The sequence below is a fragment of the Grus americana genome, chromosome 6, assembly GCF_028858705.1.
Source record: "Grus americana isolate bGruAme1 chromosome 6, bGruAme1.mat, whole genome shotgun sequence".
Lineage (NCBI taxonomy): Eukaryota > Metazoa > Chordata > Aves > Gruiformes > Gruidae > Grus > Grus americana.
Window position 1 is genome coordinate 40,243,871 of NC_072857.1, and position 23,245 is coordinate 40,267,115.

Sequence of the window (23,245 nt, forward strand, 5' to 3'; positions counted from 1 at the left end):
ACCCCTCTATTGATAATCAATTCATCTTTGTGCAAAATAATTAATGCAAGGTACTGTTTGCATGGCACAGGTTGACAATCGTGTGGGTCAGCTTGCTGGACAAATACCATTGTGTGAACTCTGGCCAGCTGGTAAAAGAGTTACAGAGCAAGAATAATAACCAAAACGTTTTCAATTGTTTCTAACAAATGCATTTCAAATAATAATCTTTCACGGTGGAAGAAGCCAATATATTCAGCCACTGTTTTTAACCAGCAAAAGAGCAGAATTGCAACAGAGGCTGAAATTTTCTATGTATTGAGTAAATGGTGGCTTCTTCCTTCCCCCCCCCCCCCCCCCCCCCAAAAAAAAGAGACTGTAATTAGGAAAGCTTCCCACAAATATTACCATCCTCACCCACTATTTTCAGAGTGAATTACCACCAAAATCCACCTTTTTATTTTGGCTCTGTCAAAGTACTTGGACGATACCGGTTACTGATGGAATGGGTGTAGATTCCAAAAAACCAATATATTTTTGCTGATTTTTCTCCTCGTGTGCCAGAAACGCTGACCCCCCCATGTAACTGCAGCCCCCAGCTCAGGTTGCGTCCGCTCGAGCCGTCGTCTCTTGATGGGCAGCGGATGGTGCCGGGATGGGGCTGGGATCTCGTATTCAATCAGAATGCAGAACTAAGAAGCAAACGTCACCTCCTCAGTGAACATGTGTTTTGTTTTCTCATTTTCGTGTTTCTTACTGGTTTTCCAAGAAACATGTCAGAACACTGTACAACCGCATGTAATCACTCATTTTAATGCTTTCACCTTTTGCATTTCTTTTTTTAAAGCTCAAGAGTCCGCTGACCTTATTTTCCTTATTGACGGATCAAACAACATCGGAAGTGTCAATTTTCAAGCCATACGTGATTTCCTTGTAAATTTGATTGAAAGCCTCAGAGTTGGAGCTCAGCAAATACACATTGGGGTGGTGCAGTATAGTGATCAACCCAGAACCGAGTTCGCTTTGAACAGCTACTCCACAAAAGCGGATGTTCTGGATGCCGTGAAGGCACTTAGTTTCCGCGGTGGCGAGGAAGCGAACACCGGTGCGGCACTGGAGTTTGTGGTGGAGAACCTCTTCACCCAGGCGGGAGGCAGCAGGATAGAGGAAGCGGTGCCTCAGATTTTAGTGCTGATAAGTGGTGGAGAGTCTAGTGATGATATCCGAGAGGGCTTGTTAGCGGTGAAGCAAGCTAGTATATTTTCATTTAGCATTGGGGTCCTGAATGCTGACAGTGCAGAGCTGCAGCAGATTGCTACTGATGGAAGCTTCGCATTTACTGCCCTGGATATCCGTAACCTTGATGCTCTTCGAGAATTATTACTGCCCAACATTGTTGGAGTGGCCCAAAGACTCATTTTGTTAGAGGCCCCAACCATTGTGACTGAAGGTATGTATGCCTTTCTAGACTGTTGCATTTCGATGAATGAATGCGCTTCTGCACGCTTTAAAAACTTATTTATTTTTAAAAAAAAAAAAATTTACTTTTTTATTTTTGCAATGCATCTCTCTGGTCTGGTTATGGAGGAATGATGGGAAAGACAAATAGTCCTGCAGCTAATGTGCGGAAATTTGTTTGCCCAGTGGGTTATCTTTTGAAAACTGTGAGGTTTAGTGTCAGTAACTGGCATGGCATGGGGTTTTAAGGCACACAAGCAGAGTATTAAAAAAGCTCATATAATCCTCATCGTGGTATCTAAGCACCCCGGGGGTTAATACTGCAGCACGTTCAGTTCTGAAAACATTTATGTCACATAACTTTACGTTATACGTCAATTGAAAGTGTCATCAGAAGGAAATTGGACTGGGGAAGCTAACGGGGATGTAGAACGGATCCCTGTTTCAGAGTTGAAGTTATCAGCTCGCTAATACAGTAAAATAACGTACCTCGTTGAAACTGTGCACTATCCTTAGGAAAAGAGTGAAATTCCACATGGAAACCTCATTAGAGGGTTTTGTGTTGTGGAACTTGAAAGCAAAACACCCCTTAGTTCTTCCAAAGTGAAATCCCTACCTTGCTAACATACGTTTCCCTTCAATGCATAAGCTGAGAAAGTTCGCAGCTTTCGTGAGGCCATGGGAAAAGAAAATATTCCCACTTAGGTCACTTTGTGACTCTTAAGTCCCCATTGACATTAGTTCTGGACTAGCATTAGCCTGGGTTCAGTAGAATAATGAATACCTGGATTTATGGAGCAAGTAGGTGATTAAGAGTTTCTCACCCTATGGTTTTAAGACTAAGTTAAATTTACCGATGGCGGGGCTATATGAAAGACACAATACGTCACATTTCGGAGGCCCCTTGGAAGGGCCAGGCTGGAGTTGCTGTACTTAATTACCAGCACGCTTAATGCAAAAAACACTTTTGGGATCCAAGTGCCAGTCTGGAGTTCTGTACATACTGTTCAACTCATGATGTATGTTGACATATAAAACTGTGTTCCAGATGTCTTCACTGATCTGTGTCTAAACACGATTGCTATCCCGTGGCTCAAATCAAAGGGAGGCATTTGCCTAAAAGATCATTTTATGACCTTGCCTTGATTATTCCAGGAAAGAACATAAAGACGTTTTGCTTGTAGCACCCCACAAGAGCCATATTTATCTACAAAAGCTGAAGTGTGCGTGTCTAGCTAAAATGTGCGTGCCAGAACCCATGCAAGTCAATGGAAAACATCTTTTTCTGCCCCCCTGATTTTTAACAGCTTGAATGGCAGGATTAAAAATATTGGTACATTTGGTTTCATCTACACTTGCATATTTTTCACTTGAAATGCCAGCTCATTTGTAGAAGGTACTACAGTAGCATCAGCCTGTGCAACTATGTATAGATGGATATGCTAAATGAAGAAGTTGGTATTTTCAAAGGAGCTTTAGGGAATTTCCTTTGCCTAGCGTCCACGGAAATTAATTTTGACTCGTCTGCTTGATTCACATTGGTGCCTTGGAAGCCTGCAGCGCAAAGCACTGGTTTGGGACATGAAAAGCAACCTGAAAGGGATGCCAAACCCATTGAGATGCCAAGCGTTCCTGTGAAATACTGAAGTCATCTTGCTTCACTTTAGCTCTCCGGCTAGTCCTGCTGGGATGAATGGGTGTCTCAAAGTGTCTTTCTGCCTCTTCTCGCCTCTCCTTTAGCTAACAGGGGAGCTTGGATGATTAAACTAGATGAGATGCTTCACCAAAGACAGCTGAGATGGCAATGAGAAGTGAACTATGCAGGGCTGGGTTCAATGCTGACACCCTTCGACATTCCCAACTTTTAGAGTCAAAGATAATGCTTTGATCCCAAATTCTTTGAAATTCCTGGGATGCTTGCCATCAGCTTCACGGGGCTCTGGATCAGACCCTATGAGATGTGTACGGCCTTGCTTCAACGCTCTTGCTTTAATTCTGCCCATTGAAATCAGCACCGTGGGGTGTTTCTTCCTGTGGGTTTTGGTTTCGGTTCTTGCATTCCTCTTCTCTAAGGAAACGTACTGCAGGATTTGAGAGCTGCAAGAGGAATTAGTAGCAGAGGGAGCCATTCCTTCCCGACCTCCCTCATCTCTGCAAAGGCCCTTTGATGTTTTCCACAAACTTCTATATAAAGTCAAAAGTTTCCAGGGTCTCCATTTTTGGCTATCTAGCTGCTGACAAGCTGAGGAAGCACTTTGAACATCTCTCCCGGGTGACACGAAGCAGGGATTTCAGCCCTTGTTACCCCTTTGGATAATTTCCTCTGTTCAGCCTTCTCCTCCTTGGAAAAAAAAAAAACCTGGCTGGGGTGATGAATGCTGGAAATCTCACGGCTCTGGGAAGGGGATACTTTAAACAAATCCTTGTTGATTTGTGAGTAGCTCTGTGTTGATAGCCTGGGCAGTGAGCTACAAGCCGCCAGCAGCTCACATGAGGCTGTGGCTCAGGAAAGGCACCACCGCATTCACTCTGTGCAAGGTCTCATCATTTTCTGTCCGAGAGCACCACGGCGGGCTATTTTAAGCTTCAAATTTTGATAATCGGTCCTCACTTGAACAATTTCCAGCAAGACTCTGCGAGAGGCTTTTGCAAAGGCTCGTGCTTGCTGGTGGAAGGCAGGTCTTGGGGTCCCGGGGCAGAGTAGGCAGCGGAGTCACAGAAGTCATCTCCAGCTCTAAATCACTCCTTGGGGTAGCCCAATCTCATGGCACTTGCCGTGAGGCTGGCCTCTGGAACCACTGCTTTCTGTGGCCAGCTGGTGTCCGGCCAAGGAAGACTGCAGCCAAAGCTTTGTTCTTTGGTCAAATCCAAAGTAAATAGACTCCATGCAGAGGAGCTCTGATGGGCTGAGGGGCTGCTCTTTTCCATCTGGGCAGGACACGAGTGTTTGCTACCACTTGCCCTGAGGGCTGTGAGATCCGGGTGATGTTGGGTCTCCTCTTCCCTCGGGCTGTGTGCTGGGCATAGCAGCAAGCCTGGGAGGCGATGGACCTGCTGCCCTGAATATTGACCTCATCTCAGGTGCTCTTAGGTGGGCAGGCACTTTAAGGACACCCCATGTCCAATGTAGCACAACGATCCATAATGCTCCAGCATGACCTGGAAGCAGTGCAAGGTTTCCTATTTCACTTCAATGGCATGCAACCAGGGAGGTGATGATGTGAGTGGGGTTCTTCACAATAGTGGCCATGGCTCACTGCTTCAAAGAATAAATAGGGTTGTCTAAAAGACGGTGTTAAGATTATCTCCCGTAATGCTCATTTATAATGCTTTTATCACAATGGTATTGGTCTTACTAATATTTACTGTTGCTTTATGTACATTTGCTGTATTAAAAACAATGGTGCTTTGATTTCAATGCTGCACAACAGGTTTTTTTTTTACTCCCCCCCCCCCACTATCTTCCTTCAAAGTTCCTTAGCCAAGGAACTGGAAAGCTAATTGTGCTCTTTGTGTCCTATGCCATCGTCAATAATAAAGTTTCAGAGATTGCACCCTAGGGGACCCATTTTGTTAAAGACATGGCAACCACAACATAATTCAGCTCTTCCATGACTGGGCTAGCTGTGCCAAGAAAAATCATAACCTGTTTTTGTTAGCTAAGGAATAAGATGTAGAATGCGAAGAACCAAAGTCCAGGTATGTTGAGTAAGTGGAGACTGTTCTTAACTTGTGTTGTTGCTCTTGGGAACCTAATCCTTCTGAGACCAGACCACTTTCTGGCATAATTCAGATGGCTCCACTGCACACAGAGGGAGTATCACCTGCTTATTTCATCACCAGCTGAGTGCCCAGATTTGTCCTGACTGTTTGCCTTTCTTTCTTGTTTTGACATGTATATAGATTTTAATATTAAGTTTTATAAACAATGTAATTCTTGCAGCTCTTCAACTCTTCTGTGTGTTAGAAAGGGGGAATGTTCAATCAGATTTCTTATTAGCTCCCTGCTAGAACCTAAAAAATAATTCTGTTTTGAAAGCAAGACCCTTTTAAAGGTGTTGAGAATAACTGTACTGCAAGCAAGCAAGAGGTCCTAAATGTTGCTGAACCGTTGTAGAATTAACGCACAGTGTGTGGTCAAGGCTTCAGCTAACATTGTGTTCATGTGTTACTTGCAGTTATTGAAGTGAACAAGAAGGATATAGTCTTCCTCATAGATGGCTCAACCGCTTTGGGGACTGGCCCCTTTAACTCAATTCGTGATTTCGTTGCCAAAATTGTCCAAAGGCTGGAGGTTGGACCCGACCTGATCCAAGTTGCGGTGGCGCAGTATGCAGACACTGTGAAGCCAGAGTTTTATTTTAACACCCACCAGAGCAGAAAGGATGTGATGGCTAATGTGAAGAAGATGAAGCTCATGGGTGGTACGGCACTCAACACTGGCTCTGCACTGGACTTTGTGAGGAACAACTTCTTCACCAGTGGTGCCGGGTGCAGGATGGAGGAAGGGGTGCTCCCCATGCTGGTGCTCATCACTGGTGGTAAGTCCATGGATGCTGTTGACCAAGCTGCAGCGGAGATGAAAAGGAACCGGATAGTGATCCTTGCCATTGGGTCGAAAAATGCTGACCTGGCAGAACTTCAAGAAATTGCCCATGAAAGAGATTTTGTGTTCAACCCAAATGACTTCCGCGTTCAGTTCATGCAAGCGATTCTTCCTGAAGTGCTGTCGCCTATCCGGACCCTCTCTGGAGGACTGATTATCCAAGAACCACCATCAGGTAATTAATTATCTTGTTCTAACCAAAGAGATATGGTTTATATGTTTGTGAACTCTTATTCTATGGTGTGTAGAGATAACGAGGGGAAAGCATGAAGCACGTGTTTCAGCACAGCTAAATGTTGTCTCTGATTTGCAAAATGTGCATGAATAGACGGGTGAATTTGGTAGCATGGTTGTTGTTACAGGTTTGTCATTCCTTCCCAGAGATTTTTGTCCCATTCCATGTTTGTCACCAACATTTACAGACCTGGATGTGAAAGTTTTGCTTTACTAGTTAGGTACCGAAATCGTTCAGTGGAGGTTTTTTCTCTCACTTAGGGTTTGTGTAACCTATGAACAGGACGCACTGTGAATGTTATAATTTCTTCCCCGGTTTGAAAATCACGTGTAGTGGATATTTGTTCAAGAAAGCTTAGAAGTTTCTTCTGAGTGTAAAGAAAACAAGCCAGTTTGTTCATGGAGGTGTTCAGAGAAAACTAGCCTGATACTATTGGACTGAAACTCACCCTTTAAGAACATATTTGCAGTTTTCTTATCATTTACTCAGCTCAAGCCCTAAGAGGCATACGATACTCTTGCAGTGTTGATTTTAATTTAATCTGTTTAGAAGATGACTCAAAGCCCCATGAAGCCAGTGGACTCTTTTTACTTGGTCTTGCCGTTGACATCAGTAGACTTTGGAAGCAATCCAACAGTTAGAGTCATGGTTTCTGAGGCAGTTTCTCCTGTATTTAAGGAGGTGTTCTAGCTGCATAGAGATTTCATAACAAAATTTTCAGGATTTCTTCCCAATAGAGATGATTGAAGTTGAACTGTTGTTGTACTAGATCATATTTGAACCTCGCATTTCTGTCCCATGGCTTATAAACATTAGAAAAACAGGACTCCCAGTAGGGTCAATAGCCGGGTTCCCATTGCCTTAATTAGGTGTCAGACTGTATCCACATTTTTTCTAGTTTCTTCAAGTAATTTAAAATTATAAACCGCAGCATGAAAGAAGCAGAGGTTTTGGAAAGGGTCCTTAAAAAAATTGAAGCCTATGACCAATCTACATGAAGAGCAGACATCTTAAAATCAGTTTGCCCATACTTGTCCTTAATTAAGATGAATATCACGGGACTTATCATTTAATAAGCTTTTTTCAGAATGTGTTTCCTGCTAATACAGTTTTGCATGGCTATACACCAAACCTGACATTTTTATTTTTCAATGTAAATTAAAAATGTTCCTAAACTTCACTGTTCTTTAAAGCTCATTCATGCAGCTTCTCTTTTTTCCCAGTCCTTTTGCTCTACTGTACTCACAGCTATTCACATACACAATAAGCAAGCAAACATATCCTACCCCATGAAATGACTATTATTAGTAACATATATGATTTTGACACTGGGCAGCCTGTTACATTTTAACTAGAGATTGCCTCACCCTGGGCCTTGAATGGCATTTTTCAGGGAAAAATTAAAAATACAGAAAGCCAAGACAATCTGTAAAATCTGAGAGCAATGCCTGTACTCCAAAGAGCCCTTTTGGTTTTAATATCTTAGTATTTAGATATTTTATATATAGGACAACAAGCTTACAGGGACAAGGCAGGTAGAGAGATGGATGAACAGAGCCATGCATCCATAGGTAAATGCTTTAAACAGAAAAATATTGAACAGAATTAGCAATGGGCATAAATACATTCTTGAATAACTTATTTGGAGGAAGGCATCCAGGGGATGCATTGGAGCAGCCCACTCATGAGTCCTCTGAGATCTTATTTAAAGTTTTGGCCTTTTGGTCTGTCATCTGGACATGACGTGTTTAGAGCAAAAATCACAGTGGTGTCTTTGGGGTGACGCTGCAGATCTGTGTCTCGGGACACAGCCTGGGAAGGATTTAATCTTAAAGGAGCTGACAACTGGCTGGTTACTACCACCTTCAGCAGCCCGCAAAATGTATGTCTGACGTCAAAATGCAGTTTTCTGCCTCAAATGCAGACGTCAAAAAGGCAGGTGTCTCAGGTAGCTGCTGCAACCTCGTCTGGACCAGCTTTTCTAAGCCTGTTAGTAAAAGCTATTTTTAATACCCACGCAAAATACCAACCAAATCGGTTATTTGGCAGAAGTTTTTCCCACGCAAGTGGAACCTAACTCTGTGCCGCGGGCCAGCCGATGCTGGCTGCACACAGCACGAGGGTAGCGTGACCGTGGAAGTCACCGCAGGGCAGGATATGGTTCTCTACATCTGGGGATGCATGGGAGCATCCACGTGGAACGGGGGATTGCTTAATAATTGGTAGCGCTTGGGTGTCAAACTACAGTTTAGGTTCCAGAAAACAGAAATGCTCCCTAAAGCTTTGTTGGAAAGCCCCAAATAAATGCACGGTGACTTGCAGATAAGCAGGGTGTCTGCAGGCGTTGATTCAGCGCTGCTCCACCACAAATCAATGCGGATGGCTTTTGCCAGCTAAGGATCTGGTCTGAACACGCAGCCATGCCATTAGCAGCCATTGAAAACATCTACCGTGGCAGAGACTGAGCCTTGTTAGTAAACCTGATGATTAAAAGACTTTTCAACACGAGTCAGAAACCTCCCCTGCCAAAGGCAGTCATTTCCAACAAGGTCCTTGTTATTTCTGTGCTGATCACACTCTGTCCTCTCTCTCCCACCCTCCCCCCTTCCTCCTAACAAGGTTTACATGCGTGTACGGCGTATGCTGTATGCACACATGAAAAAAATATATCTATTTTTGTTTTCTGTGATGTCTCATGTTATTTTCTGTGCTCTACCGCAGTTCAAGTAACCAAAAGGGATATCATCTTTCTTTTGGATGGATCACTCAACGTCGGAAATGCCAACTTCCCCTTTGTCCGTGACTTTGTTACCACCCTAGTTAACTACCTTGATGTTGGAAGTGACAAAATCCGTGTTGGCTTAGTGCAATTTAGCGACACTCCTAAAACCGAGTTCTCTCTATACTCGTACCAAACCAAATCAGACATAATTCAACGTATGGGGCAGCTGAGGCCCAAGGGTGGGTCAGTGCTGAACACTGGCTCTGCACTGAACTTTGTGCTTTCAAATCACTTCACGGAAGCTGGTGGGAGCAGAATAAATGAACAAGTGCCGCAGGTCCTAGTCCTGGTGACAGCAGGGAGGTCTGCCGATCCTTTCTTGCAAGTTTCCAATGAATTAGCTCGGGCCGGAGTGCTGACTTTTGCTGTTGGAGTTAGGAATGCGGATAAGGCAGAACTTGAACAGATTGCCTTTAATCCAAGAATGGTATATTTTATGGATGATTTCAGTGCTCTGACAGCTTTACCCCAGGAGTTAAATAAGCCTATAACAACCTATGTTAGTGGAGGTGTGGAAGAGGTTCCACTCGCCCCAACAGGTAATATCTACCTTCCTTCATGTCGACTGCATTAAGTTAATCTTGTTTCTCTTGACTGTTTGTTCCAAATGTACGCCTTCACGTCTGTCCAAGGCCCTGAGTCATCAGAATGGTTAGGGCTGCGCTTAACCTTCAATATGTGGCTTGACGCTGGCAGCTCTTAATTTTGCTCAAGTCATTGCTAGCACACTACAAAGACAGCAGAATTTTAAGTTTTTTGGACCAAAGGAGGATCTGAGTGAGTCTATGTCCACTGGTCACTCAGGGCTTCCCTCTCTGTTGCAATAATAATGTCACAGCCTGTAAATGCATCACCTGCAATAGCTCAGGACATGAGAACAAGGACTTTTGGCCTCAAGGAGTGGTGCTGGAAGGTTAAAGTTGTGCCAAAGAGCACAGAGGAGCAGAGGTCTAGCCAGGTACAGGTGGCTGAATCCTTCTCTAGAGCCATTTTGACAAAGTGCTGTTACCAGGCTGTCAAGGAAGCTGAACTTGACTCCGTATATTCAAAGTTATCCTCCAACATTAAACCCGAAAGACGTTGGCAAGTTTAACCTTTTTTAAACAGGTATTTACTCACTAATTCCCTTACTGTGGCTATGTGCATGCGAAGACATAAGAACAACCAGGATTGTTTAGTATGGAAAGGAGACCATTAAGGTTAATATGAAAGATGTTAAGACACACAGATATGAGATGCTTGGTTTTGCCTTGGATATTCAATGAGATTAAAAGGGCATCAAATGGAAATGGGTAAAAGGCTTTTTCTCCTCCCAAAGTCGTAACCCACTTATGGATTTCGATGCTCCTTGTGATGCAACTGGGAGAAGTACTTTAAGAGAATTCAGAAAATGCTTTGTGTGTGTATGTATGTATGAACTAATGTCTATTTGTTATCTACCGAGCCTTTAAATAGAAAAAAACCCCAGTCCTCCACTGCTGTTGTACTTCATGCCTATATTATCGGCATATTGCTAGACCATAAACATCACTGGCCTAATCTGAAACAGACAATTTATGATATGACTGATATGATGCGATACAATATATGATATGACTATCTGGTGCCTGAATTTACTGAGTCTTAGGATAGATGTGTCCTTGCTTCCCCTTCTTCCTCAGATAAATAAGTCAAAGGTACTGTTTAGTCCTGTAACTTTTGAATACTTTGGTAAATGAAAATCACTTGCTTTACATATTGAAACCCAGCTAATTTGCAGAGAAGTTTCTAGGATGACGTTTAAGAAGAAAAATGCCTTCATATCTCTTTTTTCCCCTCTTTTCATTTGTGAATTTATTCTAGAAAGCAAGAAAGATATTTTATTCCTGATTGATGGCTCAGCCAACCTCTTGGGTAGCTTTCCTGCCGTCCGGGACTTTGTACACAAAGTCATTTCTGACCTGAACGTGGGTCCCGATGCCACACGAGTAGCTGTAGCTCAATTCAGTGACACCATCCAAGTGGAATTTGACTTTACCGAACTCCCATCTAAGCAAGACATGCTTCTCAAAGTGAAAAGGATGAAGATAAAAACCGGGAAGCAACTGAACATTGGAGCTGCACTAGATGAAGCTATAAGACGGCTGTTTGTGAAGGAAGCTGGAAGCAGGATTGAAGAAGGGGTTCCTCAGTTTTTGGTCCTCCTTGCTGCTGGGAGATCAACCGATGATGTGGAGCAACCATCAGATGCTCTGAAGCAAGCTGGAGTTGTGACCTTTGCTATCAAAGCCAAAAATGCCGACCCCGTAGAGCTGGAAAGGATCGTTTACGCCCCGCAATTCATTCTGAACGTCGACTCCCTCTCTCGGATTTCAGAGCTTCAGCCAAACATAGTCAACCTGTTGAAAACTATCCAGCTTCAGCCAACAGGTACAGGGACCCCCGGGGTTTCCAAGAGGCTGAAAGACATCACTTACATGCCCCCCTCAGTTTGGTAATTGGGGCAATTTGGTCTGGTGGTGTTTAAAACAATTATGTAGAAACTGCTATTGTACTTGGATTTTCCTCTGATCAGACCCTGATACAACAAAGCGTTAAGGTCCAAACTGAATTTTAAAGATGAGTAAGGAAAAAGCCTTTTGTTCAGCTGCAAGAGCTGCAGTAGGTGCTGTTACCAATGTGTAAAACATGGTACAAATCTGAAATAAGAGAGTTGTTGCCCCAGAGATCTTGCATAAATTCACGTGCGATGCTGGGCAAAGGCTTGTCTCGATTTCTCTTTCCATCCTTCCTTTTCTGGAGGAGTGGTAGGGAGTAAGGAGCACTGCAGCGCGCTGGATTCACTCTTGCTCCGTTATTTCTTACGGGATATGACAGCAGTTTCTACGTTTTGTACCTACGCATCAATAAATTAGATGCTCTTGACTCAGTTACCGTTACAAGCTCAGTAGATGAGTATGGATTAATTGAAGAATAATAATTAAAATAATAAAACTAATCACACAGCCACAATGAGAAATTAATACTGCCATACTGGAAATTATGCATGTCCGGCTGTGTGATTTCCTGAGGCAGCCCTAATTTGAGAATTAACCTGTCTCCCAACAGCAGGTGGGATAAGGAAAAGTGTAATAACATCCACGTCATCTCTCTGTAAAAGTCCTGGGCAGATGGACTTAGAATCATAGAAACATAAAAAAGAAACAGGGCTGGAAGGGATCTCAGGGTGCCATCCACTACATACCCTTGTCCCCAACAGGACCTTCTTGTCCAGAACCAGCTGACATTGGTCTAATCTATTCCAAAAACCCTTCAGTGGAAGAGATTTCCCAGCCTCCATAATCAATCTGTTCAATTGCTTTTATCTGTATCCAGTAGATGCTTTTCCTTAATGTCAAACCTCTGCCGCCTTAGTCATAGTTTAAGACTTTTACATATCCTTCAACTCAAGAAGGATACAGATGTCAGGTCATTCCTGTGTCTTGTGTGACAGCCTTTCATTTACTTTAACCCTGCCATGTACATCTTGTCTTGGTCCTCATGTCACCAACTGTGTACCCAGCTCATTCAATCTTTCCTTGTAGTTCTTGTAGGTTTTCTACCTTTTCATCCTTGTGTCTCCAACATCAGCCTACTCCAAATAACCAGAGCATAGCAATGGGGGGCCCTGGTCATCTCTTACCCCATCCTTTCCATGTGGAGTCATTGCCCTTCCTGTATTTGTGCAGCTTCTGCCTCAACACAGACCAGTGCAACTAGTGCTCTTGAATTGCAGCCTCCCTTTTCAGACCATTTCTGTCTTGTCAAGGTCATTTTGAATCCCTTTGACCACCAAGTACTGTGAATAATTGTGCTAATTGCTCACAAATAAATGCATCCACCTACTTTTCTTAGTTTTCTTGGCTAAAAGAGAGCCATCTCATAAGAGTACCCATATTTTTTTTCTTCTTTATCTGCTACCCAGACACTTTTGATAGGACTCGTCCCCTGCTCCTGAACTTTAGAGGAAGTGTATGAAACTGGGATACACCAGGCAATGTCTGCTCCCTTTTTCCTACCTGTATTGCTCAACACAAGCTAAATTAATATTCCAGTCCTATGCATTAACCCACCAAGTTTCCAACATTCCTCTTAAATAATAAACTCGATCTGAAGTCTGCATTAAGACTTCAACTGCCCTTGTTAACTCTTTATATGTCTAGCATTCACAAGCAGATATTTAAGATTTTCTTCAGAGCTCCTGCTTGTCACACTTGACCCCTCTCTAAACAAGCCAACGGCACTTTGGGAGATGCCGTCCATCCATTGCTGTGTTTGAAAGCCAGTGATGTTTTCTGCTTGGCTGAACCAAACCTTTGCAATTCTGTTAGTCAATAGCAGAATGTGTCAACAATTCTCCGATCTTTGACATTTCACAGTCTTGGTTGTTTGTTTTTTGTGTGGGGTTTTTTGTTTTTTTTTTTTTTAAAGAATGGTCACAATGAGCATTTTTTGTGCTTGAAGTTAGTAAAAAAAATAAAAAAAAATAAGTGTCTAGCATTTTAGAAAAGCATTTCAGAATTTTCAGTTGGATGTCCTTTTCAGCAAATTCTTATATTGTCTGAGTATGTGCAGGATTATTTATTTCGAAGTTCAGTGATGCCTCAGAAAAGCTTGTCTCTCCTTCTCTTCACTGGCTCCATGTGAGCACCCTCTCTGCAGTATGCCATTTCATGCAGAAACTCAGTTTTCTCTGGGAGCAAAAGATCCCCGATGCCCCAGACTCCTGTTGCATATTGCAAAGCCATGTGCCCCTTGGGAGCAGATGGCTTCTCCCAGCCTCAGGTAGGAGATGGCACCCAGAGTCCTTTGGCACCCTGTTTCCTATGGGTCTATGATTCTATGACTCGGTGGGTAAGGCATGGCATGTGTTGCACTGCGATTTCCACCAACTTCCACCATCTGCCTCTTCACCAGGGATTGCATACGATGGCAGAGGAACCGAACCACCCATCCTCACACCTCACTTTCCCCTCCCCAACCTTTGTACTCCTTCAGTTCAATGTAGGCGGAGAATAATAATCGCTGCAAAAGAGAATCTCACTTATTCCCCCCTACCCTTACTTGTCTCAAACAGTAGTTGAGAGAGGTGAGAAGAAGGATGTGGTGTTTCTAATCGATGGCTCGGATGGTGTCAGAAGAGGTTTCCCTCTACTGAAGACCTTTGTTCAAAGAGTTGTTGAAAGCCTGGATATCGGTCGTGACAAGGTCCGTGTCGCCGTCGCACAGTACAGCAACGTCATACAACCCGAGTTCTTACTTGACACCCACGAAGACAAAGCAGATCTCATCAACGCCATCCAGGAGCTGAAGATTATGGGAGGATCTCCTCTGAACACTGGAGCAGCCCTCGACTATCTCATCAAGAACGTGTTCACGGTGTCAAGCGGCAGCAGGATAGCGGAGGGTGTCCCGCAGTTCCTGATTCTGCTGACCGCTGACAGGTCCCAGGATGACGTGAGGAGGCCCTCGGTGGTCCTGAAGACGAGTGGAACGGTGCCCTTCGGCATCGGGATCGGAAATGCCGACCTCACAGAGCTACAGACGATTTCCTTCCTCCCAGATTTTGCTATCTCTGTTCCTGACTTCAGCCAGCTGGATACGGTGCAGCAGGTCGTCTCGAACAGAGTCATCCGGCTGACCAAGAAAGAGATAGAGTCACTTGCCCCTGACCTGGTTTTTACATCACCCAGCCCAGGTGAGAAGATGTTTGTGTCTGCACCGAGAGCCAGCGGCAAAATATGATGTTTAGTAACATCATGGTTGCAACACAAACTGAAAAAATAAAAAATGGTCACGGCTAAGACTCCAAGTCCATCTTGGTCTCACTGTTGATGTATTTTTTTGATGTACGTACCTAAGGTTGGTCGGAGCTGCGTAATTCAGCTGAGCCACCTTTAAGCCCAGTTCATCAAGGTGGTCCATGTTGTATCTACATGGAAGACCCACAAAGTGAATGCTACGACCTTAATCTTATTTTAAGTTGATAGATTTTTAAGTCCGTGCTATTCCTCCTGGAAGGAAAATTGCGTCATTTAGATGATACGGGGAAACCTTCACACCACTATAAATCAAGGTCAGCTTTCTGCTAAATGTAAGACCTGCTGGTATGTCTTACATTTGCAACGCTTATTCACTGGGGGAAGGGAAACTGGAAGCAGGCATCAGGAAAAGGATCAGAACTTCCATTACTGGTCTCGCTCGGAATGAAATCCAGCCAGCGTATGCCTGGGATGAAGGGTACCCACCCCAGATCAGTCCCTTTGAAGCCCACCATCCTATTCTATCTGTTCCTTCCCTTCAGAGCCAGACTGCTTTCCTCCATCCTCATTTATCAGTGTGACAGTGATAATTCAGGCTCTGACCTGAATTACCACTGCAGAAAACACTTTATTAGGAAGCAAAATGTCACCCTGAAAAGGCAGAAGCGGAAAGAATATTAGGATAGAAGTTGTCCTAGAGGACAAAGCCAAGGAAAGAGGGGTGGTACTGAGTGTAAAACAACCCAAGGCTGTCTGACAACCTGCTCTGAGTAAGGAGCAACACCAGGCTATGTTTCCTTGGGTGGAGAGCCCACAAGGAATTATTGTTCCAGGTTTCTCCTACTCCCTCTTGCTTCCTTTGCTCTGGAAGTTGCTGTTATTGCACTGCCTGAGGATGTGCCTAGCAGACTGGTCCTGTCTCTGGGTTGAACCCAGGGCTCCCTGCTGGGGCTCCCAGGAGATATCACAGCCAACAAAACAATGAGCATCCTCCCTGTGGCCAAAGGCATGGGCCAGTGATGTAGACGATCAGCTTAGCTGCTCCCCATGAGCAATGCCTGATGCAACCTCTGACTGCTGCCTTCTTTCCTGCAGTGGGCGTGAAGAGAGATGTCGTTTTCATGGTTGACGGTTCCCGCTATGCTGCCCAGGAGTTCTACCTTGTCCGCGATCTCATTGAGAGGATAGTGAACAACCTGGACGTGGGTTTTGACACCACCAGGATTTCAGTGGTCCAGTTCAGTGAGCATCCCCACGTGGAGTTCCTGCTCAACGCCCACTCCACCAAGGATGAGGTGCAGAGCGCCGTGAGTCGGCTGCGGCCGCAGGGAGGGCAGCAGGTTAACGTGGGGGAGGCCCTTGAGTTTGTGGCAAAAACCATCTTCACCCGGCCCTCCGGGAGCCGCATAGAGGAGGGCGTCCCTCAGTTTTTGATCATCCTCTCCTCCCGCAAGTCTGATGATGACTTAGAGTACCCATCACTCCAAGTCAAACAAGTAGGGGTGGCACCTATGGTGGTAGCGAAGAACATGGATCCTGAGGAGATGATACAGATTTCCCTTAGTCCCGATTATGTGTTCCAAGTCTCCAGCTTCCAGGAACTGCCCAGCCTCGAGCAGAAGTTGCTGACTCCTATTGAAACCCTGACTGGAGACCAAATCAGACGGCTGCTGGGAGATGTGCAACTCCCTGTAGGTAAGGATCTGTCAATACCGACTGCCTCTGTGCTGCTATTCAAGTAAATGTTGCCCAAATATGTAAATAACTTTCCATCCTTTCTCTCTAAACTGAAGTTTTCCTTAGTTAAAAGCAAAGGTGTAGCACATGTGCAGCTTTAGGAGGAAACTTTTAGATACGTGGAAATGCTACCCAAGTACGTAAATACATTATAACTTTTGATTCTCAAGTCAAATACCTAAATATGTTACACCATAGAATCATAGAATGGTTTGGGTTGGAAGGGACCTCAAAGATCATCTAGTTCCAACCCCCCTGCCATGGGCAGGGACCTAAATTTTGATTTTCAAGTCAAATACTGCCTATTCCCATTTGGCAGCTCTCTAGGTAAGTGACATAAATCTGGGGCAAAATGAAGCTGGAAAAAATGACAAATCCAGAGAAGAGTGTTACTCAATGAAACAGATAAGGCTCTGCGTAGTGCATGTGTTGAATATTAGGCAGACTGACAACACACACATGCACACTTGCACACAAGCCCTGTTGGAGAGGCTCCCAATAGCACCATGCCTAAAGTTTGCTAAAATATGCCACACGATTTTACATCACACGAGAGCAGATAGCACAGAAATCCTCCAGCAAAGCCTAAGCAAAGACTTTGGCACACAAATAATTTCTTCCATCTTTGCTTCCCTGCAGATACTTTTGGTGATGAAAAGGACGTAGTCTTCCTTATTGACAGCTCTGACAGCGTTAGGCCAGACGGGCTTGCTCACATTCGGGATTTCATCAGCAGAATTGTTCAGCAGCTGGAAGTTGGGCCAAACAAAGTGCGAATCGGCGTGGTGCAGTTCAGCAACAACGTCTTCCCTGAGTTCTACCTGAAGACCCACAAGTCCAAAAACGCCGTCCTGCAAGCCATCCGCCGCTTGAGGCTTAGAGGGGGGTCCCCCGTGAACGCTGGCAAAGCCCTAGACTATGTGGTAAAGAACTACTTCATCAAGTCTGCGGGGAGCAGGATAGAAGAGGGAGTGCCCCAGCACCTAGTTGTCATCCTTGGAGACCGGTCCCAGGATGACGTGAACAGGCCTGCTAACGTGATCACTTCAACGAGCATTAAACCTCTGGGTGTCGGAGCTCGGAACGTGGACAGGGGCCAGCTGCAGGTCATTACCAATGACCCTGAGCGCGTGCTTGTGGTACAGGACTTCACGGGACTCCAAACTTTAGAAAAGAAGGTGCAGAGTATTCTTGAAGAGCTTCCGATACCTACAACAGAAACCCCTGGAATTTTAGGACCTGGTAAGACTGCTGTTCATCCTGTAGACTTTTCTGGACAGAGCACAGATAGAATTTATATAATGTGAAAATGATTCTATAATAACACCTTTTGATTCCCAACCGTTTAGTCACATTGCTTTAAAGAAGACTTTGAAGAAGATCTTTTTGACCATAGGAAAGAATAGAATTAAATTTGAAATGACACGCAGGTGTCTATCACAAAAACAAGTAATGTTGTATGAAGTGTAATAAATCTGTTGTATAAAACCTTTCTTCTTGTATGGATGTAAAATCATGCCAAAGGCTGATGAAACTAAAAAGATAGAAAAAAGAGAGAAACACAACACTACTGCACTAGGCATCTTAAATAATATAAATGACACAAACAATTATTACTAACTCTGTTTTCTTTGTAATCTTTCCAGGAGGCAAAAAACAGGCTGACATTGTGTTTCTGCTGGATGGCTCCATCAATCTGGGGAGAGATAACTTCCAAGAAGTTATCCAGTTTGTCTATTCTGTGGTGGATGCCATTTATAGGGATGGCGACTCTATCCAGGTAGGACTGGCCCAGTACAATTCAGATGTCACCGATGAGTTTTTCCTCAAGGACTATTCCACCAAACCTCAGATTTTAGATGCCATCAACAGAGTCATCTACAAAGGTGGCCGAGTGGCAAACACGGGCGCAGCCATCAAGCATATCCAGGCAAAACACTTTGTGAAGGAGGCCGGCAGCCGAATCGACCAGAGGGTGCCCCAGATCGCCTTCATCGTCACGGGTGGGAAGTCCACGGATGATGGGCCGAGTGCCTCCTTGGAAATCGCAAAGAAAGGTGTCAAGGTGTTCGCGGTCGGTGTGAGAAACATTGACCTGAAGGAAGTCAGCAGGCTGGCCAGCGAGAGTGCCACGAGTTTCAGAGCGTCCACAGCCCAGGAGCTGTCTGAGCTGAACGAGCAGGTCCTGGTTACGTTGGAAGCTGCTATGGAAGAGAAATTGTGCCCAGGAACGACAGACGTTACAAGAGGTAAGCACAATCCTTTTGTAATGTGCTCAGGTCATTCCCGAGGGTGGCTTTTAATATCCAACATGTTTTGATAGACTTGTCCAGCCTGCTCTTGTGCTTTGCCTGTAGCCTGAGGTGCAGCATGGGCTCAAACCTCCTCCGGGAGCATGGTGGTAGGCTGCAAGCCTTCGGTATGACAGCTGCCTGTTGGTGTGCTTCAGCAGCCTGTGAACGACTGTATCGTCACCACAGAGGTGCCATGGTGGTGGAAGAATTTCAGATATGACAGGCAGGCACTCAATCACTGACCCCCTACTAACCGCATCGGAGGGGGTCCTTTAATTAGCTGCCTTTGGACTAAGTCTCGCTACCTTCCTCTCCAGATGTGTAGGTAGCATGTTGGTAGACCAACCTGTTTAGTGCCAAAACGAAAAGCGATGGTCCTTGTTTTGCCTGCTGCATTTGTAACAAGCTAATTGGACTCCTTGGCCGTTCAGTCCCCGACACACACGATGTGATGGAAATCAAAATTTCTTTTGCCAGATCATCCAGGGTGCCCAGTTGATCTTGTGACGGGTATATGAGAAAAAGCTAGGGCAAGGGTGGTTGTATTTTAAGGAAAAATTGCCTTAAGAAGGAATCCCATGATTTGGCTACTTCAGAAGCCAAGCAAAGGGAGTTGGGGTGAGTAAGCGACCTGGTATTGCTGTCGGACCAGACTCCCTGCAGCTAGTTTAACTTACTGCAGTACGGCAAATCCTTCTCCCAGCACAACTGGCCGTGGCTCAGCCCTCTGGCTTTTGAGCAGAGGCGTCTCCTGTACCTCTGGAGAAGCTGAAGGAAAAAAAAAAATTAAATTAATAAAAAGCAGATTTTCCCACATTATCATTGCTAGGATGAAAGGAAGCCTGAGGCACTTGTGTATCAAAAGGTGGCAGCTCTCGATGCAGAGAATATCTTCTTTAACTACTGATAGAATAACTAGAAAGGTCATTACTTGAAAAGCAATGGTTGTATTGCTCAATGGTGACGCTCTCTCCTCTCTCCTCTCTCCTCTCTCCTCTCTCCTCTCTCCTCTCTCCTCTCCTCTCTCCTCTCTCCTCTCTCCTCTCTCCTCTCTCCTCTCCTCTCTCCTCTCTCCTCTCTCCTCTCTCCTCTCTCCTCTCTCCTCTCTCCTCTCTCCTCTCTCCTCTCTCCTCTCTCCTCTCTCCTCTCTCCTCTCTCCTCTCTCCTCTCTCCTCTCTCCTCTCTCCTCTCTCCTCTCTCCTCTCTCCTCTCTCCTCTCTCCTCTCTCCTCTCTCCTCTCTCCTCTCTCCTCTCTCCTCTCTCCTCTCTCCTCTCTCCTCTCTCCTCTCTCCTCTCTCTTCTTCTCTTTCTGCATTTCCCTTTCAGATTGTGACTTAGATGTCATACTTGGCTTTGATGTCACGGATGTTGGGCCTGGTCAAAATATATTTAATTCCCAGCGAGGTCTGGAATCCAGAGTCGAGTCCGTGCTGAACAGAATAACGCAGATGCAGAAGATCAGCTGCACCGGCAACCAGGCACCCAACGTTAGGGTGGCCATCATGGCCCAGGCTCGGGGGGGACCCGTGGAGGGACTGGACTTCTCAGAGTACCAGCCTGAGCTCTTCGAGAGGTTTCAAGGCATGCGCACCCGCGGGCCCTATTTTCTCACGGCGGATACACTGAGGTCCTACCTGAACAAATTCAGATCTGCACCCTCCAGCAGCACCAAGGTTAGTCAAAACCGAGGCCGCTGGGATGGCGTTGGCCAGGAAAGCTTACTTCTGGTGTATTTTAGTTGACAAAGCAACTGCAAATTCATAAAAAATGAAATAAATAAATATATTCATGAAATTAAAAAAATTGTTGCAGCCAGTGCCCATGAGCACTGCTTGGCTGCAAACTATTGCTTTCTAGATTTTCCCTGTTCGTGCTCTAGGAACAAACGCCCGCGTGGTATGATGTACTGAAATCTGGCACAGAAGCGCAAAGCTTCGTGGCCTGGAAAGGGCGTAGCAATTCCCCCATCTCCTCTCGGATGAAACGTCCCTTGGAAGAAGGCCTTTCAGGTTGCACGTTGGTTGTGTTTCACATCTGAAATATTCTGGGTGCTGACATAAATTTGTTTCTCTCCCAGGTCATAATCCATTTTACTGATGGTGCAGATGACTCGATAGATCAGCTGGAGGCTGCTTCGTCCACTTTGCATACAGAAGGTAACTTTTTTTACTCTTCCAGGCAGTGATTATAGTCCATGTTAACATGTGGCCCCTTTTACCACCATTTCTCATGAATCCACCAGCTTTTGATAGTTATGAATAAGGATTTCATGATTTCTACATGCACTTGCTGCTCTTCATTACCTTCCTGTGATACTTAGCTGCCTGCTGGCACCTAAGCGTGTGGGTAACCTGCACTGAATGCGCTTAAAGATGCTTGTTCTCGATTAAATAAGCTCCGTTTGCAGTCAAAGAGGCGGATAACGACCCATCCTTAGAGGAGGATGTGCAAGCTGCGCAGAGCACCTCACCCCATCACAAACCCCTTCTGCTTCCTCCCCCTCCCAGGTGTCAACGCTCTCATCTTCGTCGGGCTGGACCGAGTGAGCAATTTTGACAAAGTGATGCAGCTGGAGTTTGGTCGTGGGTTCACCTACAACAGACCGCTCAGAGTTAATCTGCTGGACTTGGATTTCGAGCTGGCAGAGCAGCTCGTAAGTAACTTGGCGCAGGCAGCACTGCCGTGTAATGCTGGAGGAAAGCCGACGGTTGGATCTCCTGCGGGGCCGAGCCGTGGCTGAATTTACACCCTCTTGGCTCTGATCCTCTCCCCTCCCTACCTCACGTCAGTTCTTTTTGCAGATGCCACAGCAAATAAAGTTAAGAGTCATGGCGCTGCCTGGTCTCGTACCGCTTCTGGAGAAGCCCTACTCCAGCCGAGGCCACAGCGCATGGCATTAGGTCGAACGGGATGGGATAAGATACCATCGAAAACTGCCATGCCAAAAAGCCCGCACTCTGCATCTATTTATGCTGTTGGGTGGTTTGGGTTTTTTTAACTTTATGGGTAATGCACTGTCATGCTTCGTCAGTACTAAATCTCTTGCAGAAGCACTGCTTTCTAGGTTTCTTTCCCCACGTTGATACGCTGCCTGTATTCCAGACATGCTTTTAACAGATGGAGGAGTTTTCCCTTCTTCTCCATAGATTTACTTCCCTCCTATGTATGTACTCCCTCTCAAGTTCGTTGAGTTAATTTGCTATCAATCCCGGTAATGTCCAAGTCCTCCCAACTCCACATCTGCGACCAGCATCGTTAGGCTTCTTTTTCAGCAGGTTTAGTAAGACCGGGCTTAACCACTTATCCCCATGTTAACCTTGCCGGGCCCTTCTCTGCAAATCAAAGTGCAGCCACTTGGGAGTGAACCTTGGGTTTTGGAATAAAAGCTAGTCTTCAGCCCATCCCCACGTAATTCAGTTGTCTAGGAAAATCCTTTCAAAACATAAATGTGCAAAGCTGGCAGGAAACATTTGCAGCCAGCAATGTACTTGGCAAAGAAAGCGATTTTTTTTTTTTTTTTCTTGCGGATGATGCAAAACCAAGCTGTGATTTCTCTGAATCCATATCTTTCCTTTTTTCCTTCTTTTTCCTCTTTTGCTGTGTGTTCTCAAATTGTTCTTCGCCTGCGGGTTGCTGGTGAGCTACTCAGTGCAATGACTTCCTCATGGCCTGTCCCACAAACTGGATTTGTTTCTTTGGAGATGAGATTGCTTTCTTCAGTGACAAGACCTGCTCTTGGGACTGATCTCCTACTAAATGTCCCCTACAGCTTCTGCCCCGCTCCGTCCCCCATTTAAACCTTTGCCTCTGATGTCCATACACAAAAGATAACGTTGACTGCTGCTTCCTAACCATGCAACCTAACCAGTCTGCCAACGTGCACCTCCTTCTCCTGCTGTCAGGGCTGTTTCAAGGCAGAGAGACCCCAAAATGTGGCTAGACCAACTTTGTGCTCAGTGCAGGAGCAATTGCACAGACCTGAAGACTTGCAGGAGTTATGATGTTGGGGCTCTGCCCGGTTTCTAACAGCTTCCCGTTGTGTCATGTGCGTTTTGCTGCAGGACACCATCGCAGAGAGGACGTGCTGCAAGGTCCCATGCAAGTGCTCGGGGCAGAGAGGGGACAGAGGCGTGCCGGGCCCCATAGGACCAAAGGTAGGTCATTTCATCTGAGGATGAAGGGTCCCAGCACAAGGCCAGTGTCCACCACAGTGGTCATGGGTGGGTGACGTGTAGGCTGCACACTGGGTGATGCTAATGGGGAGGTCATCTCCACTTACCCTGCCATGGAAAACTGGCCCTGGGCCATGCACAGTGGTTGAGAGCTGCTCTTCTTCCTTTTCCTCGCAGCCTCTGCGTTGTAAAAGACAACCAA

General features: G+C 45.3%; 1 protein-coding gene across 6 annotated transcripts in view; it reads left to right on the plus strand.

The window, feature by feature from the left end:
- The window catches only part of COL6A3 (collagen type VI alpha 3 chain), a 63,715-nt gene that overhangs the window by 13,148 nt on the left and 27,322 nt on the right, over positions 1 to 23,245 (plus strand). For 4 of the 6 annotated variants that reach the window (XM_054829516.1, XM_054829510.1, XM_054829511.1 and 1 more), the window contains 12 exons: positions 827 to 1,429; positions 5,616 to 6,218; positions 9,000 to 9,599; positions 10,903 to 11,469; positions 14,156 to 14,776; positions 15,936 to 16,535; positions 17,217 to 17,819; positions 18,224 to 18,826; positions 20,198 to 20,544; positions 20,949 to 21,027; positions 21,379 to 21,524; positions 22,933 to 23,025. In XM_054829516.1, the coding sequence (XP_054685491.1) occupies positions 827 to 1,429; positions 5,616 to 6,218; positions 9,000 to 9,599; positions 10,903 to 11,469; positions 14,156 to 14,776; positions 15,936 to 16,535; positions 17,217 to 17,819; positions 18,224 to 18,826; positions 20,198 to 20,544; positions 20,949 to 21,027; positions 21,379 to 21,524; positions 22,933 to 23,025 (5,465 nt within the window). The remainder of the gene's footprint in view (positions 1 to 826; positions 1,430 to 5,615; positions 6,219 to 8,999; positions 9,600 to 10,902; positions 11,470 to 14,155; positions 14,777 to 15,935; positions 16,536 to 17,216; positions 17,820 to 18,223; positions 18,827 to 20,197; positions 20,545 to 20,948; positions 21,028 to 21,378; positions 21,525 to 22,932; positions 23,026 to 23,245) is intronic. The other 2 variants (XM_054829513.1, XM_054829514.1) reach the window with 2 other exon arrangements.